General features: G+C 41.8%; 2 protein-coding genes across 2 annotated transcripts; one reads left to right on the plus strand and one right to left on the minus strand.

Moving 5' to 3' along the window:
- Positions 1 to 1,091: 1,091 nt before the first annotated feature.
- Positions 1,092 to 4,063, minus strand: LOC127771543 (F-box/WD-40 repeat-containing protein At5g21040). Its single transcript, XM_052297467.1, has 2 exons — positions 3,921 to 4,063; positions 1,092 to 3,090 (listed from the first exon to the last, which is right to left on the minus strand). The coding sequence occupies exon 2, from the start codon at positions 3,013 to 3,015 to the stop codon at positions 1,327 to 1,329; it is 1,689 nt and encodes a 562-aa protein (XP_052153427.1). The 5' UTR covers positions 3,016 to 3,090; positions 3,921 to 4,063; the 3' UTR covers positions 1,092 to 1,326.
- A 3,616-nt stretch (positions 4,064 to 7,679) lies between these two features.
- Positions 7,680 to 9,001, plus strand: LOC127769833 (uncharacterized). The gene is made up of 2 exons (XM_052295492.1): positions 7,680 to 7,847; positions 8,238 to 9,001. The coding sequence occupies exon 2, from the start codon at positions 8,255 to 8,257 to the stop codon at positions 8,684 to 8,686; it is 432 nt and encodes a 143-aa protein (XP_052151452.1). The 5' UTR covers positions 7,680 to 7,847; positions 8,238 to 8,254; the 3' UTR covers positions 8,687 to 9,001.
- Positions 9,002 to 15,159: the final 6,158 nt, after the last annotated feature.

The following is a 15,159-nucleotide window of genomic DNA, read 5'->3' on the forward strand; positions in this document are numbered from 1 at the left end:
AAATGATCAGTGTAATAAAGCAGAGAGAAAAAAAATGAAAAAAAAAAAAAGAGATCGATCTGTGAAGGAAGGTAAGGAAGCAGGGAGGAAGCTTCCTCCTGGGCAAGAACAACAAACCTTGCACTGAACTCTCTCATTCCTGACAAACCCGCTGCATGTGGCCTCTGCATTGCTAGTCAGATGTATCAATAGATTAACTAACAGAAAGAAATATAAATAGAGGCAGAATATTTTTTGTCTATGCTCCTGATAAAATACTAGTAGCAATTATTCAAACACGGCATAAGTTGACAGGAATATAAAAGGTATAAGCATGCTGATGCTGTCTTTGGAACATCTGATGATACCCCGAATTCCTGAAGGGTTCAGCAGCGGTCACTGCCTCACTGGCAATTTACAGACTTTTTATCTCAGTAAAAGCAGCAACCGAGACAAAACAATGTTAACAAAAATCTCTTTTAACATAGCTGTGAAAATTTAGACCACCTTAACACGCATGGTGTCCGAAATCCATCATATAAAGAGAACAAATTCTTGGAGTACTGAGGAAATCACACAAGTTCAATTTTCGCATATTCCTGGCAAACTTTTTTGCAGGGGTGATTGCATGCATGATAATTACGATTATTCAGCAACATCTTAAAATTAGTGGTGTCTAGTTTTTAAATCATATATGCTAGCATTTCTAACAAATCAGAAAACAGATGTGTAAAGTTCAATATTATCAGAAAATTCAGCTTCACAGGGTAACACAATCTGACTTCTTAACAAGTAATCCCTCCGTCCCAAAATATAGCAAAGTGTTCAGATTCGTAGTACTAGGATACGTCCCATCCAAACAAAAATTGCTATATTTTGGGACGGAGGGAGTAAGAGCAGATGGGGAAAATCCATCTTCAAAATATGAGTCGGAATGCAGGATTTTCTTATCGCAGACCACGTAACAGCAAAAGTAATGTTCTAAGAATCCAGCAGTGACATAATTACAGAAGCTTATTATTCCTGGAATAGTTCAATGTAGATTCCCATTCATAACAGCTACCAGCAGAAAGATACGAACAAAACCCAAATGCAACTAGAGCTCAAAACAGTAAGACAATGAGAGCTTCTGTTAGATCAATATATGCCATATCGAATAAGAATTGCATATGCGGATTTCATGCATGGCTACACTGCATTGGTAACCTTATAAAATTCAATAGTGAAAATGCCAATGTTAACCTACACAGCAAGCCTAATTGGGATCAGCAAAGGTACTTCCAAGAAAAGAACTATCAACTCATGGCTACTGTAGAGTGTAAAGTTGTGAAGGGTACAAATCCTAATCTAAGACTTGACCTTATCATTGATGGCACGCTTGCTGTGCCAAGTGACACTCTTATCACCCTTCAGTTGGTTTCTTTTCATGGCTATTGAGCCACATTGGTCAGACCTTCTACCATTTGCATTCATCTCTACTTGTGCCTTTTTTCGCCTCATGCGATTCTCCTGCCTCATACTTCTTAGAGCTTGTGCCCTCTTCTCAATCTCCAGTGCTTCTGAGAAGTTCCAGACTTTGACAGCACCATCCTCGCCTCCACAGACAATCCTGTCTGCACCAATGGCGACAGAAAAAAGATCGCACCCAAAGCCATGAAGCATTCTCTGTGGAGGTTCAATGGAACTTGGATCAAAGTTCTTAACCCTGAATGGTTGTTTTGATGACTTTCTTGGGGTCAGAAGCTTCCTCAAATCAATCAGTGCAACCCTGCCATCACTAGAGGCTGAGACAAGCCATGGATACTCAAAAGCGAGGGAATGAACAGGGCCGGTATGTGGAACCCAAGTAGCAGCTGGCTTAATATCTTCATCATCAGAGACCTCAGAAACATTGAACAGGCGAATTGCCCCATCCTCTCCTCCGGTAAACAGCACATCAGCTAGGTGTGTTCGAGCTAAAGAAAATGCATTACCATAATGGGCATTGGAAATAACATTTTCCAACTCACTACTCCTGATATCCCATACATAGGCATCCCTACCAGCTGTACTGGCAACAGTATTTCCATGAGGTGCCACGCTCCAAACCCAATCTGCATGCATGAACTTCTGAACACATTTCATTTCGGATCTGTCCCAAACACGGACAGTCATATCCCAGCTACCACTGAAAATCCTCAATGAATCCAAGGCAAGACAAGTCACAGGTCCTTCATGCCCCCAAAGGCGAAACTCAGGACTCTGGTCAGTGCCATTCCCAGAGATGTGGAAAGGGTAAGAATTACCTTCAACAGCCCTCCAACAATGAATAAAGGCATTGGTTCCTGCAGTGACCAAAAGCCTAGTGTCAGCTGCAATGGCCCGGATGGTGCAACAAAGTGGGCGGGACTTATCAATCAAAAGCCCTTCCTCCAAGTCCCACATTCGGATCACAGAGTCATTACCACCAGTAAATATCAGATTTACTGATGCTAGAAGGAACACAGTGCGTACATCCTCACTGTGGTCACGGAGAACATCCACACTGAATCTTCCCATGAATGATTTACTTCGAAACTCCCGCTCCACAAATAATGTTTTCCAAGACTTCCAATCTGAAGTTCCTCCTGGAACCAAGGGCCCATTGAGAGTGACTGGAGGAGTAGGAATCCCCCACCTTTCACAGTAGAACTTCTTCCACCCCTGATGATCTGTGGCTAGGGTATGCAGTAGGGTGGAGACGCAAGATACAATGCCAAGTTCCTTTGGATCGAGGTGTTCAAGCACTTCACAGACCAATGCGGATGGCAAATCAGTGAAGCACCATGAGTCACACTTTGAGGCGGTCTCACCATCACTTGTTTCAACATTTTTCTTTGGGTCGGAAAGTAATTCATAACTGCACTTCTGGTTATTCAATGTACTGAGGCTATTCCAGTGTTTAGCTTTCCCGTTGTGAGAAACGGGCTTTGCCTGGACGACAGTGCCTTCAGTGACAATGCATGAACAATTCACAGATGAAGAGTCTCCTCTTGCCGTTTTGCAATCAAAGTCCATAAAATTATGAAATCCTACCTAAAGATGGATCCCCGCCAGCAGATCCCGAATCCAATCAAATCAGAAGGAGAATACCTGAAAAAAAAAATCAAAATCTTCAGCTGAAACTGAACAAGTCCAAATTTTCATGTTAAACATAATTGGAACAGCCAAATGGCACAAGGCTTATAAGACTAACTCCCAATCACAGATCTAATTCCATCTAGAATCTGACAGCCAACTCAAACAAAGAGGTGGGTTGGTACTTGTTACTAACATGGTCATATAAATCAGTAGCAAACTTGCCTATCAGAAAAGGGGACGATTTATAATAAACAAACCAGTGATTCTAAATTAACTCCCACAAACTTTTTTCATAGAGATGAGAAAGTCGATGCTACGGAAGAGGGATTATTGAACTCTGAATTCGCACCAAAATTAATAGTAAATTCGGATCAAAACAAGCCAAATAAGCTAAGGGTGGCTCCAATAAGATCAAAGCAACCTCCACAACACGTCAACCTAGAACCTTCGCACCGCACAATAATCAAATCACCAAATCTGAGATTGCATGATCATATACATACAAAAAGTAAACCTAATAAGCAGATCAAACCGGGAAATCTTAGCAACCTGCGACCAAATTCGAAACGTAGGGAACGAGATCTAACTCTCAAAAACTAAACGAGCGTGGAATCTACCACCGTGCCGCCCTTAATTCGAAGTCAAATCCAACGCAGCGCTGGGCGTCGCCCGCAACGCGCATGGAAAACCCCGAAAAATCCCGCGAAAAAACGCGCATAACATACTCGATTCGTCGCGCAAATCTACGTCCCCTACCCAAGCATGCTTGAACAGAGAGCATTACCAGATCCAGTAATCAACACAATCGATCAGGGAAAGAAAAATACGAGGAGAAAATTTACCTCGATCCGAGCCTCCGATCTCGTCGAATTCGCTCGGAGAGATTTCTCTTTATTCGGTTTTTTGGGGGAAAAGAAAATTTCGCGATTTGGGAACCCACGCGCTGCGGCCGCCAGGAGGAGACGAGGATCACGAGACGCTTCGTCTGCACCGCCCGTGCCCTGAGAGCAATGTACGGCCCAGATCAAGTCCAACGCAGCCTCGCTTCCGATCCGGACCGTCCGTGCACTGCACGCAGACAGAGCAGAGTCCGTATTGGGCTCGAATCCGGTGAGCCTTGATGGGCCGGGATCCCATGGCGTTCCAGCTCGCGTGCTCTTACGTGGGCCGAGATTTAATGACCCAGATAAGTGGTTTCTACTGGGCCGGGCTTTGAATACCCAAAAAAGTAGTTTCTACTGGACCGGGCTCTCGTATTATCGTGCACGTATTGTCTAGAAAATGTCTATTTTGTTTCCTTCAACTATAGCTCAAGTCTTATTTCGTCCCTGTTCTTCATCCGTGACGGTTGGCTCGATGCCAATACGCCATCACCTCTACTGTCTACTGAGTTCTAAACAGTCCCTAGGATCGGCTTCTTCCTTCTTCTTTTTTTCGCGGGTAGGATCGGTCTCTTCCTTAGGCCTTGTTGAACAAGTTCTAAAAAAATTTGTTAAAAACATCACATCAAATCTTTAACGCATGTATTAATATTAAATATAGATAAAAAACTAATTGCACAGTTTACATGGAAATCGCGAGACAAATTTTTTTAGCCTAATTAGTCCATGATTAGCTATAAGTACTACAGTAATTCATATGTACTAATGATATATTAATTAGGCTTAATAAATTCATCTCGTGGTTTCCAGGTGAGTTATGAAATTAGTTTTATCATTCGTGTCCGAAAACCCCTTTCGATATCCGGTCAAACGTCCGATGTGACACCCAAAAATTTTCTTTTCGCGAATTAAACACACCCTTATTTTCCATGAGCATGCATCCTGAATTGCCAAATAGTGTGCTTCGTGAAAAAACTTTATATATAAAAGTTTCTTGAAAAAAAGTTAAATAAATTCATGTTTCAAAATTTTAATAGTCAATATTCAATTAATTAAGTATTAATGGCCCATTTCGTCTTACGAGCGGGCTGATTAGCTGAGTCCTACTGAACATAGCCGGAAGCGAAGGACGGAGGAGGTACAGCTACTACCTCCAGCCGTCCAGCGTACGTGGAAGCAAACAAGAGCAAGAAAACAACGGCAGACGTCTCAAAAGAGCACCGACTGGTACTAGACACACACAACCATAAAATGGCTCGAGATAAGTACAAGCGTACAGCCTGCTCGACCATGTGTGCTCCTCCTCGTTCATCAGCCTGTGTAGCGTGTACTACTCCCTCCGTTTGACACCGTTGAGTTTTTAGCACATGTTTGACCGTTCGTTTTATTAAAAAAATTTATAAAATATATAAAACTATATGTGTACATGAAAGTATATTTAATAATGAATCATATGATATGAAAAGAATTAATAATTACTTAAATTTTTTGAACAAGACGAATGGTCAAAACGTACTTAAAAAGTAAACGGTGTCAAACACTTTGAAACGGAGGGAGTATTATCACGCGAGTATTAGCAGACAAACCGAAAAAACTGACATAGCCATTGCCTACATGAAAAGCAATATTATCAAATTTATCAATGCAGTCACGGAGCACACCAGGACGGACAGTTTTGACGTTACCTGATCGACGATCTTCCCCAGATTCCCGTACAGACAGGAGGACTTGTCTCATCACCAAAAGAACATGCACGGCACAGCCCTGGACAACTGTTCATCCACTCTCGGTGACCAGAAGCCATTGCCACGGTAGATCGATCGCACTGGAGAAGAAGATGAATTAGCAGAAACCTCATGTCTATTCTTCAGAGTTTCAGTAGATCGACCTCTGGTGAACGTAGTTTGATTGATTATCCAACTAATGCAGATCAACCATTCATGCAATTTCCCTCCATGTCGTAGCTACATATTACATAGGAGTAATATGTATAGCTGGTAGTAGCACATTGTTGCAGATGGTGTTACCATTGCAGTAATTAGTAACAGTTCAATCACCATATCCAAGGGCAGTCAGTACAGTTAATTACCAAAGCCACTGTAACTAACCTGCCTGTCCTGATCTTGATTCATCATGCCATATTGCCATATGATGAGTAGTACCTTTATGGTTTTATTGGGGTTAGGTAGGAGTGTACAAAAGGTGCCAACTAATCGTCAGTCCCATGCAGGGGCAATGCAACCAACCGATGAACTCGCTGACATCTGTCGAAGGCCACCATTTTGTGCCATTTCTTTCTTCTGGCAGTGGCAATGGACCAGGGCAAGCAAGAACCCTACTCCCTCCGTCTAAAAAAAGACAAACCCTATTTTCCGTGTCCAACGTTTGACCGTCGGTCTTATTTAAAAAAATTATGAAAAAAATTAAAAAGATAAGTCACGCATAAAGTATTAATCATGTTTTATCATCTAACAACAATAAAAATACTAATTATAAAAAAATTTTATATAAGACGGACAGTCAAACATTGGCACGGAAATTCACGGTTTGTTTTTTTATGACGGAGAGAGTACAAGTTTAGATTCCCTGCCTCACCATGCCAATCCAATATTGTTACCGCTCCAACTACTACTAAAAGCAAAGCTATCACTAGCAATGTGCTTTAATTTGGTTAATTAGTAGGAGGGGCACCAACTTTTATCTGTCTCCATGTCCTCCTCCATTCATCATCAACTCCGAGATCTTGGCTAGCTAAAACTAATTAATTAAACGCTAGTTTAACGAGCTACGACTACCCAAGCATGCATGTGCTACCAGTACTCGAAAATTTGTCACAATCTTATAATTTTTATCTTTTCCTTTGTCGATTGATCCAACTGACGTACAATGCACTGCAAATCCGGAGGCATATGGAGATGCAGCAGAGAGTGAGTGCAGATCTCAACAAAGCAGGGAATTGATGAGCTCCGTGATTGGACTGCCAAACGCCAAGAAAGCGTGATCGATGATGATGCCCAGCCAAAAGAAGAGGCGACTCACGACGCATGATCTAATCAATCAGAAGATAGACGAGAGATGAGCTGCTTCTCTTCCCATGCACGCCGCTCTCACCTGATTGCCATTGTCCGTGAATTACGCTTTTACGGTTGAAAGCGTGAGTGAATTGTCCGTCTTCCCTTATCAGTTTAAACTGACGTAGATACGTACGTAATTGTCGATACTTATGAGCCGATGATAAGCAGAGAGCTGGAGAGTACATCACAAATTGGCACAACATGAGAGAAGAGTACATGTGTACAGCATCTTCACACGGGCGAAATACAGGCATACAGCAGTGTTAGTCAGTAAGTAGATCGAAGCAAGCAGACAAAGGTTAGTAAAAGGCTCACATGCCCACCTAATGTGGATCTCTGTCTCTTGCTCTCACGCACTGTGTTCTTCGTTTTCTTTTCCACAAGGCCCCAAGCAAAAAAGCATGGCGGCATCATGGCAAACAATGCTCTCAACCTCGCTTAGCTTTCACTCCACCACGCATGAAACAGTGAGCCCTACTGCCACAGGATACTTACTAGCTAGATAGATAGTAGATAGATCCTCACGAGTGGTTTGGTTATCTGCTTCTCTCTCATGCACATTGCGTCTCTCTCCAGCCATATATACTCACAGGCTCACAGCAATTAGAGGGAGAGGATAACAGGAGGAATCTTTGATATATATATATATATATATATATATATATATATATATATATATATATATATATATATATATATCAGGGTGTGCTCCTCTGAACCTTCAAGTGGCTTCTGCCGAGGAAGAACAAGCTCTCTGATCTGCTTTCTCTCTCTCCCTCGCACACATTAGGCTATCCTAGGTTGCATTGCAAAGGTATGTGTCACACGCAAAGGAGAAAACAAAACGAATCTTTATCCACCATGAATTTTTTGCTTTGTGCAATTGGGTTCAGACTTTAGATTAGCTTGCTGCACTGCAAAAAGAACAGCTTCTTTTGGTACTTAGATCTGTGGATTGGACCTTTTGTTTTCTTTCTTTTTCCTCCCTTTTGAGCTCGTTTTGTCTTATCATCTGCTCTCCTGGGACAATTCACATAATCGCTCTGAATTTGAGCAAAAAAAAATCTGAATCTTGGAGTAGATCTCAACGAGGAAGAAAGAGTGCTTTTGTGTAGTGCAGAATTATTGCACGTTAGCTTCTGCTCAAATCAGCTTGAGATTGTAGTAGCGGTTTGCTAATTACGCTGGTCAACTGCGTTTGCAGCTTGGAGGCTGAAGCAAATGGCGTCCCGCCGGCGAGATCTCGGCCGCCCGCTGCTGGTCGCGCTCTGCGTCGTGGCGCTCTTCGCCGTCGGATCGGAGTCCCACGGCCTCGAGGACTTCCGCGAGGGGAACACCGAGGCGACGCCGGCGATGGCCTCCTTCTTCGGCAGCAAGCCCGAGGCCGCCGAGCTCCCGGAGGCGCTCGACGCCTCCAATGCCGCCGCCGCCACCGCCAAGCCGGAGGCCGCGTCGGCGATCCCCAGAGCCACAGCCACCACCACCGCGTCGGCGTCGTCGGCGCCGCCTCGCAGATCCGTGTCCGTGGCCGCCGGCGTGGCGTGCGCCGTCGCGGCGGTGGCGGTGGTCGGCGTCGCGGTCGCCGTGGCGTACGTGGTGCGCGCCAGGCGCGCCGCGCGGCGCGAGTCGGAGGTCCGGCTCGGCTCGCCGTGAGCCGACGCCTCGGCTCGTCGGCGTTGGGTGGGCCCGCCTATCAGAGGGCCGTTGATGATTAATTACCAGCACCATTAGGGTGGTAATTTCCGTTTTAATTACCTCGGTTGCTCCTAGTTTGATGATTCTTTCCTCTCTGTCAGTGTGTGTGTGAGTGAGTGTGCGTGCCATGGACCATTGGAGAACACAATTATCAGCACCCCTCTGTAACATAAATAATGCTATGGCATGTAGTGTGTGACACTGTGAGACGTGTAATCTTTAGGCTTTGCTACTGCATCAGAAAATTCAGGATTTTGTTGATGTCTCAAGAAAGTACCTGAATCCTGAATTCCTGATTTTTGTTCATCAGAACATTTTCACAGGCTGAATGAGACAGGAAGTTGCACTGAACTTCCAGCCCTGGAACAGCATGGCAGTGAGTCAGAGTGACTGTATCAAGCTGTGCTATGGCTTCTTCTGTCACAAATAATCAGGAAACCGACGAGAGAAATGAAGCTGCAGAGCTGGACTACAGTGGCAGAATCAAGCGGCTTCTGCATGCGGTCCCTGCTGCAGCGAGTGCAGGCTGCAGGTTGGTGTTGCATGCACGTGATCTGGTTACTGTTGCTATGTTGCATCTCTGATTTGGGGATTAAATGGGGTCGTAGAATGATGGGGGTTAGAGCGATTAATGACTGAAGAGATGAAGGTTGTCGGTGATCGATCATGCGGTCCTGCACAATGTACCGGTTGCCGGACAGTACAGCGGTAGCAATAGTCGGTCACCGACAACACATGACCAACAGACGGTAAAAACCGAACAATGACACCAACCAGGAAAAAGAGCGAGAAGACCTTTAGAGTCTGTTTGAGACTGCTCCAGCTCCAGTTCCACTCTTCCTAGAGCTGGAGCTCAGCCAAATAGTTTCAGCTTCACCAAAACTGAGAGTGGAGCTGGGTAGAGCTCTCTCACAAAATGAACTAGAGTTGTGGAGCTGTGTTTAGACAGCTCACTCTAGAACCAACTCTTGGAGTTAAATTTAGAAGTTAGAGCTGTACCAAACAGGCCCACAATCAGCTGTGGGATGACGGGATCCAAAGATTTTCAAAAGATTGGGCAAACATAAGCACTAATAGAAGTCATTGAACACCGAAAATACGAAACATTATATTATCGTGATCCATAAGCGACTTAGGACGACATCGGGGTAGTGGGGATTGTTTGCACAACTGCCACCTAGTAGCTACCGCTAACATGTAAGACTTAGCGGCAGCATTGCAGGTGCAGTACTACCGAGGATCTCTATCCGTAGCAGAGCCATTGGACCCGGTATACATCATGCTGATTATAACTTTATAAGCGACAACGCTTATCAACGATAACAAATAATTTATGTGGAAACTTTTATATGTATATCATCTCAAATTAAAGCTAATGAAAAAGTAAAATAAAATAACAAAACATTAAAAACAGCCTATGAAGTTAAGTTTTAAAATTTTAATTTTAGCTACGGCTTATCAGCCGAAGATTAAGGCCCTCTTTGTTTAGGCTTATAAGCCAACTTATAAGTTGAAAAGTCTAAGCCTAAACAAACAAGCAGCTTTTCCGTTTAGCTTGTTTGAAGCCACAAGCCACTTTAACACTATTAAGTCAAAAGCTAGGTTGGAGAAGCTTTTTTGGCTTATGTGAGGTAGATGTATGACTCAACCACTAAACTTAGGACATTAAATCTATTGTCTTATAAATCATATAAGCTAATAAACTGACTTAAAAGTCTAGGCCAATAAACCTAAGCCTAAACAAAGAGGGCCTAAACGATGGAGCTTGCACGCACGTACTACCATGACGTCAAAACATTTTAACACGTCCACCGCAAAAAAGAAAAAAGAAGAAAGAGAGAAAAAAAAACAGTTAACGCGTCCTCGCAAGAAAGGAGAAAAGAAAAGAAAACATCGGTCGAAGTCGAACGCAGAGAAAGAGACGCTTTGGTTCGAACTTGTTGTTTGACATGATTGTTCCAGGCCGGCCCAGAGTGACTGTTGCAGCAGCCCACGTACAGCTCGGAGTAGGCCAGAGTAAATGGGCTGACAGGAAGTGAGCCCATGTAAGGTAGGAGTGTCAGTCAGCGGAGTCAGCCAGTGTGGTGTGGCCAACAGCAACAGTCACCTCGTCTCTCTCTGTTCCTTTCTTCTTCTTCTTCTTCTTCTTCGGAATGACTCTGTTCCTTTCTAAACAGGGGGCATGCATACATTACGTACTTCTCCAAGCATTATGCCAGATGCATACATTACGTACTTCTCTAACAGGCAGGATGACAGCAACTGGAAGAAACCGAGCCTGAAGTTTCAGACTGTCAGCTAAGCTAATGGACAAATGGGCACAGCATTGTCATATGCATTGTCAGGCAAGGGCCACTGCTATTTGCCTGCATCCATGCAGTCCATATCCACAAAGCTTTAATTTGGCCTTGATCAAGGCCGTTTTTTGTAGCTGCAGAATGGTAGCTAGCAAGCAGTGTGATCGATGCAGGCCCTAGCTAACATTTTGTTGCCAAGCGCCCAAGCTAGTGAACAATTAATACTCCTTGAGCTTAAGACAGTATAGCAGTAAATATATTGTTCATATCCTTAAGCTGATGAAGACCCGATATATTCGATCGATTGATCGGGGCGAGACAAGATGTACGGCGCCTTCGATTGGGACGACGACGCATGTCGTTAAGCGTCACATGACGTTACCGGCAGATGTCACATCGCGCAATTAAGCTCGAGTGAGTGACCCGGGAGAAATTAATCCCTCTCTTTTGCGTGGACCACTCATGTATGCGAGCAATATAATCGAATTAACCATCCTAGTTAATCCCAGCTGCTGATTGATCTACAGTTCTAGTACAAATCACTGCCTAGTTTAGTTTAGCTAGCAAGCTAGCTATATAAGCTTCTCGGTATTAATTACGATCTACGTACGTACACTTACAGATGCATAGTCATACAATAATAATACTACTGTACACTATCTCATGTGCATCCAGGTTCCTGCAGATGCAAGCAAGCTGGCATCATTAAACAGTGGTTACTGGTTAGTGCAGTGATCAGTGTGATCACCCAGCAGCTGGTAGCTGTTGTAACAGTGATCCCCCAAAAGAAAAATTGGATCAGAGCTAGTGTGTGGGTCAGGGTCGTCCCTACTCCCAACCGAGACGAAGATCAGAATAGTCAGAGATCGAAGCCTCTTCGATCATGCCGTGTCGTGCGTCTCATGGCAGCTTCACTATCTCAATTATAAAATGGATCGGTTCTAGCTAGCTACCAGATGTGTCCTGCGAAAGTATAGCCAGAGATCGAGATCGAGATCGAGATGAGAGATCGAGCTCCTCGTACGTCTCACGCAATTCCTGTCATGCTTTCCCCGTTGCTCCTGGATTGCAGCTAGCTAACTTTGTATCAAAACTGACGAAAAACAGATTAGACACGTTTGATTCAGCTTTAAGATTGGTTTATTTAAACTAGCATGGTGGCCCGCGCAGATTGCGCGGCTAACATCATTATATTTTCTCTCATATAATAGCATATATGTTTTCTCATTATATTATTAAAATATATTACAATGACAACATAATTTTAAATTTTGCAATAACTTTTCAAAACTACTAATGTGTAATAACTACTCTAGTCTCCTCTTCAAATATTCCTTATTTTTTAATTCTGAATTTCAGCTATTTCAAAATTGTATTTCTATATGGACTATGCTTTTTTTTTCTCTGATTAATGTGAGAATTTAGGCCATGAGAGCGAACGTGGAGACTCCTTTTTGTTCCGAATTTTAGTTGGTTTTAAATTCCAATATAAACTCTATACTCTACTTCTAATATTCCTTATTTTTAATTCCAAATTTCTATTTTTTTTCTTAATTGTATTTCTATATGGACTCTATACTCTACTTTTAATATTTCTTATTTTTAATTCCGAATTTCGGTTATTTTCTAATTGTATTTCTATATGGACTCTATACTCTACTTCTAATATTCCTTATTTTTAATTCCAAATTTCTATTTTTTTTCTTAATTGTATTTCTATATGGACTCTATACTCTACTTTTAATATTTCTTATTTTTAATTCCGAATTTCGGTTATTTTCTAATTGTATTTCTATATGGACTCTATACTCTACTTCTAATATTCCTTATTTTTAATTCCGAATTTCAGTTATTTCCTAATTGTATTTCTATATGTACTCTAGTCTCCTCTTCTAATATTCCTTATTTTTTAATTCCTAATTTCAACTATTTCTAAATTGTATTTCTATATGGACTCTAGTCTCCTCTTCTAATATTCCTTATTTTTTAATTCCGAATTTCAACTATTTTTAAATTGTATTTCTATATAGACTTTAGTCTCCTATTTTAATATTCCTTATTTTTTAATTCCGAATTTCAGCTATTTCTAAATTGTATTTCTATATGGACTCTGCTTTTTCTTTTTCTCTGATTAATGTGAGAATTTCTAGGTCATGAGAGCGAACGTGGAGGCTCCTCTTTTTTTTTCTGAATTTTAGTTAGTTTTAAATTCCTATAAGGACTCTATACTCTACTTCTAATATTTCTTATTTTTTAATTCCAAAATTTCTATTTTTTTCTTAATTGTATTTCTATATGGACTCTATACTCCTCTTATAATATTCCTTATTTTTAATTCAGAATTTCTATTATTTCCTAATTGTATTTCTATATGGAATCTATACTCCTCTTATAATATTCCTTATTTTTTAATTCCGAATTTTAACTATTTCTAAAGTGTATTTCTATATGGACTCTAGTCTCCTCTTTTAATATTCCTTATTTTTTAATTCCGAATTTCAGCTATTTCTAAATTATATTTCTATATGGACTCTGTTTTTTCTTTTTCTCCGATTAATGTGAGAATTTCTAGGCCATGAGAGCGAACGTGGAGGCTCCTTTTTCTATTCCTTTAATTATATAATAGATAGATATCTAGGTGAAACGTTGCTACAGACACTTGTATATCACAATCAGAAACGTATTTTAAACTATTAAGTTTAAAATAATTAATACTTATTAACTATACGATAATGATTTAGCTCGCTTTATGTATTTTCCCTTTTCTCTTTTCTTATCCATTACAACACAAATCCTGGATTTTTTTCAGTCGACGACAGACCAAATATCTAAGCTATAGCCAAAAGGGCTGAAAAGAGCCATTTAGCACCGCATACACGCATACTCCACCGACGTGCTTAATCAGTACTGTTAAGTACGTTTTCCCCCCCTTTGGTAATAATGATGTTGTCATCACCACCAAACAACGCTTAAAAAAAAGCCTCTTTGGATAGATCATGAGCATCATCACTAGCTTAGATGATTCTTGGCTGAATTTGGACGCCCAATTGCACGCGGCCCCTGCCGTTTATGCACCTGCAGCTGCAGCTGCAGGCATCCATCGTCGCTTTCTTTTCGACCCTTTTTTCTCGCACTCGGTCGTGCGTGCGTCCTGCCTGCATTTGTGCTGTGCTGTGTGGTGCCTTGACGCAGAGAAAAGCAAAGGAGAAAAAGGAGGAGAAAAGAAATGGATCAAATGATGGGTGTGCTAAGCTAGTGCCGAATTTAGAGAGAGAGAGAGAGAGAGAGAATTAGGATTGATGACACGTATGGCTTCTGCGGTTGACAGTTTGACACCACCATGACGCGAGGGTGAAGACAAGAATCTCATTGTGAGGATGCATGATGATTGACACAAAAAAAAAGCCTTGTTTGATTGAAAGTGGTCGTCATGTAACACAGGAGGAGCAGAAGTTTTGCGTCGACAAGATCGATGTAAACAAGTTCACCACATCACTTTTTGCTGTCTAGTGCCATGTTCTACAATTGTCTTATTGCCCAATCTAGTAGTAGAAATCTCATCGCCCAACCTAGTAAAAATTTCAGCACCATCCAAAAGGATTAAACTGTTTGGTTAATTTTTTTCAGCTTAAAACTTTGGTTGATTTTGTTGGTTAATTTCTAGCTAAAACATTCTACCACAAACTTTGACAGAATGGCAGGGTGGATATATTGGGTCTACTCGGTAGGTGTTGCTGTACCATTGCTACTGTTACGTAGTAGCCAAGGTAAGACACAGATCACTATTACCGACTTACAGCTGTTGCAGCAACCGGATGTTGCAAAATTATATAGCCGTTCAAAACGATTGAACTGTACACCCTCTCTTCTATTAAAAATAAATTTTTGGCTACGAATTTAAACATGGTTATATTTAGATTTATAGTTACAAGATGTTTTTTTTCGAAGGGAGGGAGTAGTATATCATAGTACACTTGGCATTGGTTAATTTTGTTTTGTAGCTAGAACATTCTAACACAGCTTTGGCATAATGGAAGTGTGGATGGGATATCTTCATGACCTAACCACGAGGCTACGCCAATTCAGAGCGGCCCACGAGGTTCGACGCCACATGGAAAGGGCCCACCGGCCCAG

Source organism: Oryza glaberrima, chromosome 4 (genome assembly GCF_000147395.1).
Source record: "Oryza glaberrima chromosome 4, OglaRS2, whole genome shotgun sequence".
Lineage (NCBI taxonomy): Eukaryota > Viridiplantae > Streptophyta > Magnoliopsida > Poales > Poaceae > Oryza > Oryza glaberrima.

Coding starts and splice junctions, on each gene's coding strand:
- LOC127769833 (XM_052295492.1), top strand. CDS start 8,255: ATGGCGTCCCGCCGGCGAGATCTCGGCCGCCCGCTGCTGGTCGCGCTC.
- LOC127771543 (XM_052297467.1), bottom strand. CDS start 3,015: ATGGACTTTGATTGCAAAACGGCAAGAGGAGACTCTTCATCTGTGAAT.